This window comes from Lagopus leucura, unplaced genomic scaffold (assembly GCF_019238085.1).
Source record: "Lagopus leucura isolate 7727_CA_CO unplaced genomic scaffold, USGS_WTPT01 Super-Scaffold_760, whole genome shotgun sequence".
NCBI lineage: Eukaryota > Metazoa > Chordata > Aves > Galliformes > Phasianidae > Lagopus > Lagopus leucura.
Window position 1 is genome coordinate 6,607,011 of NW_024962257.1, and position 17,038 is coordinate 6,624,048.

General features: G+C 51.1%; 1 protein-coding gene across 2 annotated transcripts in view; it reads left to right on the forward strand.

Moving 5' to 3' along the window:
- PRKCB (protein kinase C beta) overlaps positions 1-17,038 on the forward strand; it is a 75,252-nt gene that overhangs the window by 47,366 nt on the left and 10,848 nt on the right. For both annotated transcript variants that reach the window (XM_042864545.1, XM_042864544.1), the window contains exons 9-15: positions 2,427-2,573; positions 7,370-7,543; positions 9,586-9,677; positions 10,341-10,403; positions 12,023-12,161; positions 13,145-13,225; positions 13,635-13,742. In XM_042864545.1, the coding sequence (XP_042720479.1) occupies positions 2,427-2,573; positions 7,370-7,543; positions 9,586-9,677; positions 10,341-10,403; positions 12,023-12,161; positions 13,145-13,225; positions 13,635-13,742 (804 nt within the window). The remainder of the gene's footprint in view (positions 1-2,426; positions 2,574-7,369; positions 7,544-9,585; positions 9,678-10,340; positions 10,404-12,022; positions 12,162-13,144; positions 13,226-13,634; positions 13,743-17,038) is intronic.

Sequence of the window (17,038 nt, forward strand, 5' to 3'; positions counted from 1 at the left end):
GTGTTCCGGCAGTGTTAGGATGGTGTGATGGGAGCTGTAGATGCTGGTTTGGCTGCAGGTCAGGGAATGCAGCATCCAGAGGTGACCTCATGTGGCCATACTTCATCTGCATCCCCTTCTGCATCTTCCCCTGGTGGTTTCGCATTGCAAAGCCCCAGAAAGGTAGCAGTGCCCGGTGCTGGCAGCGCCGCTCCCGCTCTGCCTGCATTGTGCTGCCCAAAGCCCAGCAGGATGCCTGCAGCACTCACTGCCAGTTCTGCTCGGCCCTTATCAGCTGCTTGCTGGGACAGCTTGATAGATGCGAACGTCAGCTGCTATTGCATAAATTCCGATGTAGTAAATTAGCTATGACAAATGGAGCTGGATAACGAAGGTCAAGCACTTTTTTTCTTTTTTTTTTCTTTTCTTTTTTTTTTGTGCGCAGTGCTTGACATGCTTCAGCTGTAAGCCTTAGAGGTCTCCAAATTGTGTCCACGTTAGAAGTGCATTAAAACTGGTTTTGAGGGTTTCTTTACTCATTTAGAGACAGGCATTAAAGATGATCGTAGGCAAAAGCGAGGCACCTCACTTCAGGGCAGGGATATGCTCTTCTTTCTGAGTGGGCTCTTGCCTGGAAGACCTTTTCCCTCTTGGCCCAGCTCCGTCCCTAGCCTGGCTTTCAGGTGGATCACCATCTCCTGTCAGGCCTGTGTGACTGCTGGAGGGGCAGTCTGGGGTGGCTTAAGCACTGCAGGGTGATGAGATGGACACCCCTCCCTGCCCCTCCTGCTGCCTTTCTGCCCCACTGCTGCAAGGCTGGGGCTGCACACAGGGCAGTGTGCTCCTAGGTGTGATTCAATGGGAACGTAATGATTGCCCTTGAATCTCGTTAAAGCCTTGTCTTCGCAAAGGTTAATTTAGTGTCAAATTTGATGTGACAAGATTGTTTTTTAACCGTGATGGAGTGTTTAGGAAAGGTTTCCCATAACATGACTGTTTGCCTGCTGATAAGTACACGTTTCTTTTAGAGATCACTTTGGAATATAATAGGGTAAGGATCGCTGAAGGCAAAGTTACATGGCTGTGTTGGCTGCCATGGTGGCCGGGCTGCTCCTGCTCGTCTCTGTGCCTGCACTCAGCTCCAGCTGCATCCCACAAGCAGCCCACAGCTGGGGCACATGTGGGGCCTCCTCCTTCAGCAGAGGGGTGAACAAGGAGCATCCCAGGCTCTGTGCTCTTCTGACCAGAATCACGAATCGCTGTGAGCTGGGGGAGATGTGAGAGGTCCCTGCTGCTGGGACAGGGGTGCTACTGGCACACTGCAGAAGTCTGAAGGTAGTAAGTGGGGAAAGCTTTGCACTCCCAGAGCAGTGCCTGCATTTCCTTTTCTGTGTCCAAAACTCTTTTTTTTCCCTATCTGAAAGCTGTGTGTACTGCTCCACTTGCAATGCTTGCAGGTCTCAGTCTGTTGAATGCTTTCAGCCTCTTCCCTGGGGCACTTGTTTGGAGCTGTGTTAGCAATTATGATATTTGCAAATCCTTGAAGCCATTCCTTTAGTTTTCAGCTCAGGGCTTTTTCAGATGTTTGTAGGTGCTGCAGGTGCCCTTGAATGGGGGATTTTACAGCAAGGAGAACCTTGCAATAACCAATTAGCAGCAGCGGAGGTTAGGAGCTGGCTGGTGAGGCTGCTATCTGGAGGAGCTGCGAGCAGCAGCCAAATTGAACTGCTGGAATCGGGTTAATGGAATTTCATGCTAGACTGAACTCAATGCAAACCCTACACTGTGGCATATTTCTAAAAATTAAAACCGAAGAAATTGTGAGATAGCTTTTACAAATGGTAGTTGAGCAAATGAGATAGCCCCCGGACCAATGAGGAGGTGCCAAGCAACTGATGAGATTCTGTGGTTAAAAAATATGGGGGTTTGTGAGGGCTCCTTAATAAGCAATTGTGATTGAACTGGCTCGGGTGATTGCTGGGGGATGCAGAAGTGCTTTCTATTCTGTCCTTTCAAAATGAATTTGTTGCTTCCTGTGTTCAGCCTGAGCTGGCACAGGAGGGCTGTTCTCTCTGATATCAGATAGTAACCGTGTTGGAGCTCAATAAAAATTCCTGCATTTTACATTAAAATATTTGTATTCATCTGTTCTTCGCTCACAAGGTGCAAACAGTGGTCAGCTCTGTGAGGACAAAGCTCAGTGAAGCCCCAGTTTACGCTTTGGGTGGCCCTAACCACTCTATGGGGCCGAATTTGGGGCAGCAGTGGGGGCTCAGAACATGGAGTGCTCCTCATCAATGGTGTGTGGTTTGGCTCTGAGAGCATCCATGGGGATCTGAGGGCAGCATGAAGATCTGAGGACATCTTTGGGGTTCTGAGAGCAGTTCAGGGTTTTTATGACAACCCCTCCATGCCCTTTCCAGTAATTTTTGTCTCTGTCTTTACAGAGGGCCAAGATTGGCACGGGCTCCAAGGCTGTGGATGAGAAGACGACAAACGCCATTTCTAAGTTTGATAACAACGGGAGCAGAGATCGGATGAAGCTCTCGGATTTCAATTTCTTGATGGTTCTGGGGAAAGGAAGCTTTGGGAAGGTGCGGTAGGATGTGTGCATTTGCACACTTTGCACTTAAATGTTTGCAGTGCTGTGGTGTGTGGCTGCAGGCAGGACGGGAGCTCCGTGGGCTGTGCTGAGTCAAGGTCAGCTCTGAAACTGCCAAATTTGGCCACCAGAAATGAGACACTGTGCTCGGGAAGCAGTTTGTCCTCTGCCTTTGAAATTCTTTTATTTGGCCTTTTTTTCCCTTTAATAACTACAAATGTACATGAACATTTTAATTAATTTTCCAGACTGGCTCTGAGTGGTAACAGAATTTCATTCTTCCAGTAATTATGTGACTTGGAGCCTTCATTTTTCTTGGGATCTCGCCAACGTTGCCATGATTTCCATGAGAAATCCCAGCCCTTGGGTTGCTGCTGTGAGTTCCATGTGGGCTGGGCAGCTCTGTGCTGCCACGTGCTCCGGGGCCGCGGCACTGCGGTGACAGCCGGGCTGACGTGCTCTGATTAGCAAAGTGCTTTAATTGCAGGGAACACGGCGTGTAAACCTCCTGAGTGGAGGCAGACGGAAGCACAGGGGGAGCAGTGCTAACTCACCTGCACAGAGCAAAGCACCGTGGCACCGCATCCCTCCCCATTCTCCCCTCCCGGTGTGTGCAGCACCCCTGGAGATGAGCAGTGGCGCTGCTGGGGCATTGGGTGCTGCTGCTCTGCTCTGTGCTTTGTGTGCTCTCTGCAGGTGGGTGAGCAGCAAGCGCTGTGCGTGCACCTGTGCTTCTCCCAACTTACCAGTGTAGCTCAGCTGCTTGCAAGCACAGCACAGGGTGCAGCAGCAGCTCTCTGCCCAGGGCTGGTATGTAGGTGCAGAGTGCCCTGTCTTCACAGAGCCAAAATCCTGGCTCTGAGCAACAGCCTTTGCTTTTCTCTCCTGCCCTCCCAGCAAATAATCTTTTAAAGTCTTCTGCTTGGCATCTGGAAGCTGTCGTTGTTTTTATTCCCTCTTCTTCCTTCTTTTAATTTGAGAAACATTAACAAACCCTTCAGTCGGCATCATGGCTTATATAAGGGAATGTGTGACAGAAACTGTTCCCTGGAACAGAATGTTATAAATATGCTAATTAGCGCTTATTAAAACCGAATGTTGGGAGATGCAGCCTCAGCCTCACGTGTGCCTGCACTCTGCTGGAGCCGTGCATTGCATTTAGGGCCACCCAAGCACCATTGGTCCCACAGCCCTGATGCTTCCCCAGGGCCAGCAGAAGGGCAGCAGCAGCAGCTCACTGCCCCTGGGCACCACTGCCAACCCTGAGCACAGTCCTGCTGAAAGGGGGAATTGTTTCAGACTAAAAGAGGGGACATTTAGATTGGACAGAAAAAAGAAGTTGTTGATGCTAAGGGCAATGAGGGATGGCACAAGGTGCCCAGAGAGGTGGCAGTGCCCCATCCCTGCACGCACCCATGGTCAGATTGGACGGGGCTCTGAGCACTGATGGAGCTGTGGGTGTCCCTGCTCAGTGCAGGGAGTGGGACCAGATGGCCTTTAGAGGTCCCTTCCAACTGAAACCGATATGTGATGCTATGATTCAATGATTCTGTGGCTGCTACGTCCTACTTTCATCACTGCTCTGCTATGACCATGCAGGGTGAGCAATAGCCACACATTGGCCTCCCTTTCTCTGCACTCAGCATCAGAACATCTCCAATTATTAAGCTGGAGCATTCCCAAACAAATGCTATGTATTACAGGAATAAGTCAAGTGCAATATTAGCTGTTTGTGCAGGAGAGCTGTGGGATGAAGGCTCAGCTCAGGTCTTGTTGCACTCTGGAAGATGGGACCGACCCCTGGGCACGTGGCTCCCATGGGTGTCCCTGTCCTCAGGGCTGCAAGTGGTGCCAGCACTGCCCCCGGCTTGGCATGGGGATGGGAGCTGTTCCCGGCTGAGGAACACGGCGCTTGGCACAGCCCACCCTGGGTTTGCTTTGCTGTAATATAAATAGAGAGGAGTTGAATTCTGAGGCTTGCTCATATTTTTGCAGCTAATCAATCTGTCGTGCTATCAAGCTGTCAGTTGTTTCTGGGGATTTTAGGGTGTTTTTTTTCTGATAATTTTGCCGCTACAGTTATGGTTTAGAGTGTGATGGGAGACAGTTTTCCTGTCCCATGAACATCTTCCATCTGTGAGATGCTGTCCCCAGTGTGGGACGTGGCTGAGGGCCAGCAGCTGGCACGTGTAGGCACAGCAGGGGCCGGGACTTGGCTCTGTCTCACAATGGTGCTCCAGCTCTTAGGCATCTGCAGCAGTGAGCTTTGTTTGCATTCCTGCTGCTCTGCAAACCTGCATGTCCTGCACAGTGCTGCTCGAGGCATTAGCAAACTGCACTGGGTGAATGCACTTGTCCTAATCTTCTTGATTTGCAATGCAATGGGTACAAATCTGTGCTGTCACTAGCAGTGTTGCTGAAGCCTGCTCGTCAGCGGCTGTTCTTCTTTTGAGACTTCAGCTGTATCTGTGCTTCAGTCACCATAGGAACTGTGATGCCAGCACTGAAGCCAGCAGTGCAGGCTGCCTTGTGCATCTCCATGCGGGCTGCCTTGGGCAGTTTGGTGCAGGCTGGTAGCCCCTGCAGGTCCTGCTGCCCCTCTGCTGCTTGGAAACAGTCCCAGCCTGCTGCTGCTCAGGCAGGCTTGGTGCGTGGTGTTCAGGTGCGGAAGTTATTCTCTCGCTGGGCAGTCTCTTCTGCATGCATGTGCAAACTCGTAGGGGTGACAGCATCCTGGGCAATACCAGTCTTAACTTATCCCTCTGGAGCTGCTCACTGTGCCAGCCCAGATGTGCAGAAGCAATGCAGTAATGTGGTGCTCCTCATCCCTTCTGCACACACGCTTGTATGTGCTCACACTCGGGCTGCCGGGTGCCTCTGGGCAGCATGCAGCACAGCTGAGTGCTGCCAGCTGCACAGAAGCCCTTTTGCCCTTCCCTTGTCAGAGCTGGGTCAGCTGGAACACCACTCTCATTGGAACATGACACATGAAACATTCACAGCCCTGTAAGGCCGCCAGCAGTTCTTTGCATCAACAGTGTGCTGGCAGCCTCTGCCCTGGGTTGGGAGCATGTGGGGATGTCGAGCTGTCACCCAGTGCCACACACTGCCATTTCCTGCTTCAAGCCTGTTCTCCAGCAGCTGCTTTTGGCCGTACATCTGATCTTTTCTACCTCCAGGGAAATTTCCTGGTGTACTTGTCCCCAAACACAGCCCATTACCAACAACAACATGCTCTCTTCCCTGACAGTCTCCAAGCAAAATGTCTGGGAAAGCAGCAGGATGCCTCCCAGCCCTGCTGCGCTCTGCAGTTCCTGTACTCCTCCTATGGGCCCCCCACAGGTCCATCCCTGCTGGCAACAGCCACTGGGTTCAGAGTCCTAGTTTTATTTTTCTTGGAAAGGATTATGGATTTCGAGGTACATCCATGTGCTGACAGCACTGTGTGGGATCCTCTTACGGACACATAATGCTTCATTTTCTCTTAAAGTTCTCTTGGAGGGACTGCTTCCCTTCTTTGCCAGCTTTGTACTGCCTCTGTCAGGTAAAAATCAGTCCCACTTTGTAACAACGTGCACAGCGTCGTACAGGTCTGAACTGCATATTAGCTTGTGAAGCTAACAGGAGGAAAAGAACTGAAGGGTTCTGTTTGCCTGGACCTGCAGAGGGGGCACCCCTATGTCCCCAGCAGGGGATGGGCCTGGAGGTGTGCTCAGTGCAAAGGACTCAGCTGCTGTGAAGCACCACAGGGCTGAGGGCAGGAGAAATGGAGTGCTGCTGTGGTCCTGGCCCTTGTGCCTTGCTGGGTGCAGCACAGCATCACTCCATTCTGCAGAATCTCCACCTCCTTTAAGCATCAGTGAGAACATAAATCCGATCTTGAAGCACTGCTGTCAGCTTGCTTTGAGTGCTGCCAACGGATGGCAGCCGCGTGTGTTCGTTGCAATCCTATGCCCCCCCGCTGATGGAAATGTAAATGTCAGTGGCTTTTCCAAAGCACTTGGCGCTGAGCAGCCCTGATGCCTTCCTCAGCTCATGACAAGCAGTGTGGTGAGGACACCCACCTGGCACTGAGCCGGAGCCAAGTGCGTGCACCAAGCCAAGGAGCAGCCGCATGCATTTGGAGAGCACTGCTCTGTGGGGCTGCAGCTCAGCTCTGGGAAGTGGGCAGCAGTGGGACTCTCAGTGCCGTGCCCCTGTGCCATGCCAGGACCCACAGCACATCCCATTCCTTGTGGTAAATAAAACCACAAATAGGTGAAAGCAGTGTAAAATGTGAGGTTGAACAGATTCTTGGCTGGGCGGTGGGCTGGCTCACAGGGAGGTTCTGAGCACTGTGCAGGGTATGTGCGAGGTAGGGGAAGCTCGCTGGGTTTGGATGCCATTGGCTTACAGTAATTCTTTCTGCTGCACATTTCTACCATTCCGTGATCTGCTGGGCTCTGTGCTCATGCTCTGGATGCATTCCGCTGGCACTGAGGGTGCTCTCCCCACCTGTGGGTGCCAATCCTCATGTGGAGGGCTCAGGGGATTCACCCCAGGGCTGGGCAGTGAGCACGTCAGTGTGTTATTTGTTAGGGTTAAGACTGCTGGATGAAGCTTTCCCAGTGCTTTTGGAAGTACTACTGAGAGCTGTCTGCATTCTTTGGCACCTGAATCTCTTTTCATGACTGTGATAGGAGCTGTACAATGACAACCAGGCTGTGGGTTTCTGAGTGCTGGCAGTGACAAGCTGGGAATAAGACAGGTACACATTTACCTGCATCTGCTGTCATCTGCCCCACTCAGGTGATGCTGGCTGAGAGGAAGGGCACGGATGAACTCTACGCCGTGAAGATCCTGAAGAAGGACGTGGTCATCCAGGACGACGACGTGGAGTGCACCATGGTTGAGAAGCGTGTGCTGGCACTCTCTGGAAAGCCCCCATTCCTGACCCAGCTCCATTCCTGCTTCCAGACCATGGTGAGTGCTGAAATGCCCTGCATTGTGCTGTGCACACTGGGGTCCCTTGGCATCACCCTTGCTGTGGGCAGAAATCCCTTTTGGAGACCCAGCATCACCAGGTAGCAGCACTGATGCCTTCCTGGTAACCAGTGCGGCCTGTTGGAGTGGTGACAGTACTGTTCACAAAGATTACGTTTAATCTCAGAAATTTCATTTACCAAACACATTCAGTGCTCTTAAAGGGTGCAGGCTGGCTTTGAAGCAGTCATGGAAATATGGCAAGGAAGGGGGAGCTGTTTCACACAGCATCTCTGTGGCATCTGAACTGAAGTCAGTGCCGGGTTGCTCCTGGCAGACCCATAGAAACTTTGTGGCAATTATGCCTGTAATGTAACCAAAATGTACAGTGGGGTGTATTACCAAATGCTGCACAGGGCACTTGGGTTTCTGGGACCGCTGCCCAGAGCATCCCTCCCAGCCTGGGCTGCACAGTTAAGAGCAGGACAGGGGGACTAAATGAAGGATTAATTAAAGGAAGGGCTAATTAGAGGAAGGAAGACATTGGAAGGAGCCCCAGGAAGGGATATGTGCCAGCTCCCTGCAGGTCTTGGGGTGCTCTATGCTGCTTCTAGGTGATGCTCCAGTCCCACAGAGCTATCCCCCTCCCACAGCCAGCACCAGTCCACATGACCCTGTCCTAGACGTGGGTTGGCCACCATCTGCCTGCTTGGTTCAGGGTGTTTTTTTCCTGAAGCAGCAGCATTCCCTTCACCGCCCAAATGAGGAAAGCTCTAACGCTGCTTTTAGAGCTCAGCTGGCTGTTTCAAGAGATCATCCTTTTAATATCCTCCCTTCTTGAAGCTGACGATATGTTTAGGAAGCAGCTGCAGACATCACAGCCTGCTCTGCCTTGCTCTGGGGGTCACCGTGTAGCAGTGTGGCTGCTCCCACCCTCAGCCCCAGGTGCTGCTGTGTTGGGGTTGGCATACACAGAGTGCAATGTGCAGAAATTCCCCATCATCTGACAAAGCTGAAATTGCTTTTCTATCCCATCAGTGCCACGTGTTGTACACAGCCCCTTCAGTGCTGTACAGAACTGTCACTGCTGCTCTGCCTGTGGCCAAAGTAGTGGGCAATTGAAGGAGTTACTATACAACAGTTGTTATGATAATGATCACGTTTGCATATCTTCTAGCTCCTTGTCCTCAGTGTCCTAAATGCAGGGCAAGGGTTGTTTAGGAAGGAAATGAAGTGAAGAATGGGAATTATTATGTATTATGATGTAATACTGCAAATATGAAGCTGTGCCTTTGCCCAAAGCTGTCGCTTTTCCCTCTACTCCAAAACATTCTGAGCCTATCAGGGGAAGCTGCCATGTCCAGGCCACTGCATTGGGCAATCTTGTCATCTTCTTCACGGCCATTCCCATTTAACTGTGAAAGATCCAAGGGAAGTAGCATCCCAGTGTGACCACCACAGCTCCTGAGCTCCGCACTGCTAGTGCTGTGCTGGCACTCTCTGCAAGATGCTGTGAGATGGGATGCAGCCACTCTCGGTTTTTTAATCTGCACTTCTGAGATTTGTGGAAATACTCAGGTCTTGTTTCTTACTGTGCTTATCTCTTCGGGGCTTTGCTTATGGCCCACACTTGTCACATTTCTCACAGTGTTGAAGGACTGGGCTTCCATCCAGCAGGAGTGCTGTTAGCAGGGAGCACAGGAACTGTGCAGCTGCTCAGAGCTGTGCCTTGCACTGGGACAGCAGGTTGCAGGGAAGGCACTTTAATAAAAAAAAAAAGGGAATTTCTCAGACCTGTATCTACATGGCTGCTGCTGTATCTGCCTGCAAAGAAGTGTGACAATCAAGTCTGGAGCATCGGGCAGGAATGGCTGCAGCTCTGTGTGCACACGAGCTCCACCTGCACTCCATAGGGAGGGCAGCCGGGATGATTGTACTGCTGTGAAAAATTGGAGCTGTCATTTGCTTCGGCCAATGTTTGTGACCTCTGCAGGTTCCCTACTCTAATAGTTCTGCTGCTAATTGTTTGCTTTTTCCTCTAGGATCGCTTGTACTTTGTGATGGAATATGTGAACGGTGGGGACCTGATGTACCAGATCCAACAGGTCGGGAGGTTTAAGGAGCCACACGCTGTGTAAGTTCAGTGCCCAGGTGTGGTGCCTTCAGGGTGGGTATTTTTGTGCTCATGTCATATCCCTGTAGCACAGTCCAAGGCTTCTGTGGTGCACATCCTAAGCACAACATGAGGGGAAATAAAGGGCAGCAGGAATGGAAGAGGTGAGGTGATTCCTTTTCTGTTGCTGAGGGTGCTGTGCCTGCAGCTCTTCTGTAGGACATGTGGCACCTGTAAGTGCCTGAGGCAGTGAGCAGAGCCCAGGTGGGTTTAACCAGTGCAGTCCTTAGAGCACCCTGCAGCTCCAGCACAGCAGCCTTCAGGTATTCTCTAAAGGAAGCAGTGGCTCCTGTTATCTCCTGTGACGACCGGTAACTTTTCAAGCTGCATTGCCAGCACTCAGTAACAAACAGCTATAGATCCCAGCTCTCTCTTAATGAGGATCAGTGTAATGAGGAATGACAGCCCCCTGCCAACCCCCGGTGACCTGACCGCATCCCAGCCCGACGTGGTTATGCTGTGTCCCCCATGTGATGCCTGTCTGGTATCTTACTGTAGCAGCTGTCGTTATCCTTTGGCCATGCATGTCCTGTGTGTTTTTTGTGGTGCAATTGGACGTGAAAGGTTTTCTTTTTGATTCATCTCCTTTAATTATCAGTCTTCCTTCTAAATCTTTCATTGCAGATTCTACGCAGCAGAAATAGCCATTGGCCTCTTCTTCCTGCAAAGCAAAGGCATAATTTACCGGTAGGTGAGCAAGTCCTGGGGACACCATGGGCTGCGAGAGCAGGGCTGGCCCCAGGTGTGCCCTGCTCTGTGCAGGAGGGGCTGCAGCCCTGCTCCAAGTGTGTGCCCCAAAGGGAACAGGAGCCACACTGTGCAGCTGGGATCTGACAGGTGCTCAGCTTTGTTCCAGCTTTATAGGACAGAGAGCTCAGCAGAATGGTTCTAATGCTTCTCTCACCTCTGTCTCACACATTTATCTCCATACAAAACCAGTGCTGCTGGCAGCAGCAGGGACTGATTCTGAGCTGTGTGCTTTGCTGCAGGGCAGTGGTTTCTTCTTATTAACATTAAAGTAACTGCTTATGAATGGCTTGTTCTGAGACTTGTAGTGCAAGTCTGTCACTTCCAACTCAGACACTGAACTTCTTTTCTGTTCACAATATGATGTGCAGTCCCCAGGGACTGCGAGTGGCTGTTGAGTGGGGGCCATGTCTTGGGGCTGGGTTAAGTACTGGCACTCAATGCCACCGTGCTCCCCTGCCCAGAGCATCCCCAGCACAGGACATAGCATCCTAATGAGCATCAGTGTCAAGCAGCACCGCCTGCTCTGCTCTGCAGGAAGAGAACAGCTGCGCTGCTGGGTTGTGCTGCTGAGAGTGCTCTGAAGATGAAAGAAGTGGAGCAAAGCTGACACAAGGGATGGTTTTTGCCATCAGCTGTTGCGGAGATTCTGGGTCTGCCAGTCCCCAGTGCCCATCTCCTCCTCCAACCCCAAATGCCGACACGTGTGCAGCTGGCTTTGGCCCATCAAGCACTGTCTAGAAAAAAAACGTTCTCTTAAAAATCAGCGAGAAGTTGTAAATTAGGCTGTTCCTTTTATGGCTGTTACTTCTATCATGCTCTTACTTAACCAAACCGAGCTGAAGTGTGTCAGCGCTGGTGCTGCCCTTGTAGCCTGAACGCAGCCCTCAGGCAGGGTGCGTCCTGCAGGCATCTGCAGCCCTGGAGCCCTCTGAGTAGAAGCCCCCTGCACAGAACCAGCATGGCACAGAGCACCTCACTGCATGGTGATGTATGCCTGGTAATGTGCAGATGGTGCCACATGGCTGCTGCAGAACTGCCCTTCAGCCTGGGTGTCCTATCCTGGGCAGTGCTGGGAGTTGAGTCAGGGATCTCCATAGCTGGAGCAGCTTCAGCTGTGCTCAGCTTTGACAGGGATGGTAGAGCTAACACAAACAATCTGTGGATGGGGATCAGAGGTAGTTGATTTGTATTTTCATGGGGGAGAAAGAACAGGTGATGCGGGGAGTTTTGCTGAGTAGGTGCCTGCTTTGTTGCTGCTGAGCCTTAAGCAGACTTTGATTTTTCATAGGTGCAGCAAAAGCTCTGTGAAGTCTGTATTGCTGCCATGCTAGAGCACTTTCTGTCATACACTTAAAAGTGATTTGCCCAGTGTGGTGTTCCCATGGGTTAAAAGTAAAACGAAAAAGTAAAATAAGCACTTAGTGCTGCCAGCTCTGGCTTGTCTGCGATCTGCTTCCAAACGTGATCCTGGGCACGTGGCCACAGGATCAGAGCCGTTGCTGTGCTGCACAGCTACATGTGGGGCTGTCCATATCACTGCTTTGCTCTGATTGCAGAGACCTGAAGCTGGACAACGTGATGCTGGACAGTGAGGGGCACATCAAGATCGCGGACTTCGGCATGTGCAAAGAAAACATTTGGGATGGGGTGACCACCAAGACCTTCTGTGGCACCCCCGACTACATCGCACCCGAGGTGGGGGCAGAAGGCATGGGGTGGGGAGGGGGTGGTCCCTGGGACATGGCAGAGTTGGGGTGTGTGGTGAGGACAATCTCCATGTCCACAGCTCAAAAGTGCCTAGAAATGATTGAGTGCTGGGTTACCATGGGACACTTAGCGCAGCACCACGTGGGTGCAGGGTACTGTTGGATCTGTGACATTCAGGCAGGCAATCATGCCCAGATGCCTTAAACTAAAAGCATCCCTCTGAAATCCTCTCATTCTGCAGAATTTTCAGTAACAAGATTAATATTTATTCATTTAAATAATTGAGAGAAGAGATTCTCCTTGCTAGGACAGTGAGGTGCACCTGTGTGCCACACCACCCTGCATTCTACTGCAGCCAGAGAGACTTAATTACCAACTCCAATGTGCACTGCATACCTTCATCCCACCAAGATTAATAATGGTGTCCTATCGCCTCTGTTGTTCGCTGTGATTAATATTCTTATAAAACAGGACAAATGGCCACTTCTCTCAGTATTTGGCAGGGCATTATCACTTACACTCTTATTTTCTTCTACTTGCTCTAATTATTTTTTTTCCCCCCAGAAAAGAAAAACAGAATGAGAAATTGGAATGCAAATCACTACAGTATGCAGGGATCACACTGGAGGCTTCTGTCAGTGGAAGGGAACTTTAAGGGTCTGTAATGACTCCTTTCAGGGCAGCTGGAGTGCAACACAGAGGAGCTTGGAAAGCTCTCGGTGGGGATATCTCTGAGGTCTGACCTCAGCAGGGCACAGGCCAGGCTGAGTGAATATTGTTTGGTTTTTTTCCTAATATTTAGTGCACAGTCGAGGACTATGAAATGCCCTGTTTATAATTGCAGTTTCTCACCATTTTGGAGTCTTGGTGAATAACTTGTCCTTTTGACCTGGCCTACAGTGTGAAATCAGTTTGCATTGTGCTAATGGGTTAAAATTGGAAGTGTAATCCCATATTTGTGTTGTTTTCAGATAATTGCTTATCAGCCCTATGGGAAGTCAGTGGACTGGTGGGCATTTGGAGTCCTGCTCTATGAAATGTTGGCTGGCCAGGTAATTGAATTGTAATTGATTCCTATGGGAAGGTGCTAAATTCCATCATGAGAATATGCCGATATGTAATTTCTTTTGTCACTGGGAAGCAGCGGGGCTCTGCTCTGTGTGGGAGACGGAGCTGTGGTTTGTAGGATGGGAGGTGGAGGACGAGTGATAGGGAGACGTGGGCTGCATTCCTGGCTGTACATTGCAGGAGCAGTGGGACCTCCAGTACATGGACGTAGGCTCCCCAGAGAAGTGTGTGTGTCCCATCCCTGGAGGTGCCTGAGGCCATGGATGGGCCCTGGGCAGCCTGAGCTGGGGGAGGCAACCAGCCCATGGCAGAGGTGGGGCTGGGAGATCCCTTCCAACACAGCCGTTCTGCGATGTTATGAATGGCACTGAGCCTCGGCTTGTTTTGCCCCAGGCTCCCTTTGAGGGAGAAGATGAAGATGAGCTCTTCCAGTCCATCATGGAACACAACGTGGCCTACCCAAAGTCCATGTCCAAGGAGGCGGTGGCAATCTGCAAAGGGGTAAGGGCTGGAAGCTGCATCTGTAAGGAGCAAACTACTCTGCCTGGCATTGCCAGGCTCAATATTAGGAACAATTACTTTCTGAAAGAGTGGTCAGCACTGACACAGGTTGCCTAGGGGGGTGGTGGAGTCACCATCTCTGGAAATGTTCAGGAACTGTGGAGCCGTGACTCTGAGGGACATGGTCAGTGGGCATGGTGGAGTCTTCCCACAGGACTTGCTGGCTGGCAGCAGGGCAGGGCTGTGCAGCTTTGCACTGATCAAAAATGACATTAATGTGACTTATAGTTTTCCCAAGTTCAGACACAAAGTCTTCATCCTGCAGACACTGACTTTAGGTATGACAGGTTTCTCGCTTGGAGCTGAAGTTTGGCATTGGTGGGCATCTCCCTTACATGAGGGCTGTTGTGTTCTCAGATCTCCTGACCTGCAGTGCCCTGAGCTCTCCGTGCCCCAGGTGTGGGCAGGACGTGCCCTGAGTTCCCTTTACATGAGATGGAGGGCCTCGGTCCTGGTGCTGTGCGCGTGGTTGGTGCTTGGCACTGAGCCTCATCTCAGCCAGCCAGTGTCAAGCAGGGCTATAAATATGTTTGTGTAGGAATTTAAAAAATGTTAGCTTTTAATAGTTAATACTTAAAACATCTGAGTGTTCTATATCTCAAAATAGTGTTTCTATCTACAAACAAGACGTGAATCTTGTTTTCAGTGCTGCCATGGTATTTCAAAGTCCCTCTCTGGTTTTGCCGGAGTTCAGAGCTGTGCCACAAACAGGACATCACTTCTCCATGAGAAGGTGTTGCTGGAGGTGTCCTGAGTCCCAGAGAATAAACAGAACTGCGCAATCATCTCCAGTAGAACGCAGCAAAAACCACATTTGAATTTAGGAACCGCAGCAGTGACCAAAGAGTTACCCCAAACTTCCTCACCCTCTCTCATTTCTCCTGGTGTTGGGGTTGGGGCACGAGGGGACAGCCCGTGGCTGTGCAGGGTGGGAGGATGCTGTGTGATGCTGTGATCATCCTGCAGCGCCGGAGGGAGCAAGCGGAGCTGCAGTGGGGACAGATCGAGCTGTCTGCTTTGCTTTGTGTGGCACCAGTCACAATCTGAATGCTGGAAAGAGACAAGGAGGAACCATGACTGGAACGTCTGCTGTGTGTAGCTGCAGAGGCTTTTCTCACTTCTGGAAATGTGAAGCTGCATGGGAAGAAATTCCCAAGCACAGAAAGCTTGGTGCTTTGTAATCCTTGGGTTTGGGCCACGCAGTGGTTCCCCGTGCACAACGACTGCTGTGGGGAAGTGTGCAAATCTTGTGATGTTCTTTGCCAACATCAAAGTATTCATGAACTATTATTGAGCTGGAAACAAAGTATTTGCATTTTCCTCTCAAACACAGCAAAATGCTCCTGAGTTCACTGAAGTGGTGTTGCATGTGTTGATACCTGGTGTTTCTTTCGGAGGGGCAGAACCAGCCTTGTGTCAGCCCAGAGACAAAGCAGCCCTAGGAGCCTCTCTGTGCAGATGTGAAGGGTCCAGTGTTCCCCTGCCATGCTCTCCCATTGCAGAGGAATATTGCTGCTCCTGCAGCTCAATACTGTGCAGGTGCTGGTCACCACTTGCTGTCAGTTCAGGTGTGATATTGTACAGCTCTGAGGTGAAGTGTCTGATGCTGAGAAACTTATTGTCAATGTGAACCAAGGAGCAAGTGTTTGTCTGCCCAGCAAGCGGGATGTGGAGCTGACAGGACACAGCTCCCTAGCTGCAGGCAGCACCAATTAGGAGATCAAATGGAGCATTTTCCTTCTCAGCTGTCAGCTCAGGTTTGGTCTGAGGGCTGATGCAGGAGCTGCTGTCCCAGTGGTGCAGGCACTTGGCCTTGCACCGACCCCTGCATGGTAACAGCAGCCAGCTCCCATCACACCCTCTCCCCTTGCAGCTCGCAGAGCAGCGTCTGTGTGCACAGAGCCTTGGCATAGAGAGCAGCCCTTCTCCTTCCCATATGGAGGGTTTCACTGTGTCTGAGCAAAGCAGCCCTTTCCAGGTGCACAGATTGCTGCAAGCACATGCTCCCTCTGACTGTTGGGAGCAGAGGCGTAGCATGGCATGTTTTGCTGCCTGAGGTGTGTAGGGAGGTGTATTCTGAGCGGCATTCCCACTGCTGGTGCTGCCTGAGCAAAGCACTCAGTGCCTGCAGAGCCACCCGGGTGTCACAGTGTCCCTGTGAGCTCTGGCATGCTGTGGGGGAGTGGAAGGCTGAGCCATGGTGCTCAGCACCTGCTGCCTTTGGGAGTTGAAAATCACAGCTGCAGCTGAGCAAAGCCCTTAGGTCTCAGGGACCTTCCGTACCTCAGCCACCACAAACACCATCACAGGTGTCCATCAGCCTCCTTCCTCACCTGCAGGGCCTCAGAGAGTCTCAGGGATGGGGATTAAATCAACTTGTTCCTGTTTAATACAAGCAAAGCTCAATGATTACCTCATGTAAGCCTGGAGAATCAGTCTGCATGTTTATGGGTCCTATATATCAATAACAGATGGTGCCTTCGTGCTCACATGCGTAAAAGCACAATGGGAAAACAAGGAAATGTAATTTCTGGATGCGTCTATTGAAAATATTGGATTTGTGTGCTACAGTACAGCTCTGCTCAGCTTCACAGCAGGTATATGAAGTAGAAAATCCCGTGTGGTTCATTAATCAGGCTGAGCTGCTCTGCTTGCGGTGTGCATTGATGGTGCAAGGAGGAAACTGTGGGTTTAACACCAACACTTCCGCTGAAGCAGGCGGTGTTTGTACGAAACCACTTCCAGCCCAGAGCAGCAGATAGGAAATGGAGTTCTGGTTGGGAGCAACCAGTTGGTACCTGAGCATTGGTTGTGCATAGAGCAACTGCAAAGCAGAGCAGTGCTGGATGCAGCCCCACTGCCCCACAGAGCCTGTGGGCACAGAGCTGCTCCCCATGCTGCTTCAGGACAAGGATGCAACACCAAAGACTGGAGGACATACTTCTTTCCATTTTGGCTGAATGCAAACTAAGCCATTTGCAGCGACAGCCAAATCGCTCCATCAGTTTATTAGCACATTCCAGGCTCTTGCATTGTTGTCAGAGCTTTGCTTTAGGAAAACCTTATTGAGTCACAGGCGGCTTTTTATGTTCCTGCTCCAGCACAGTGAGGTGGGATCAGATTGAACTGTCAGGATGCTGTCCAGAGCCTGTCGGGGGGAGGATGAGTTCCTTGCGTTTCACAGAGCTGACATCAGTGGGTCAGCCATGGACTGAGCCTCATTTTCCAGCAGGGTG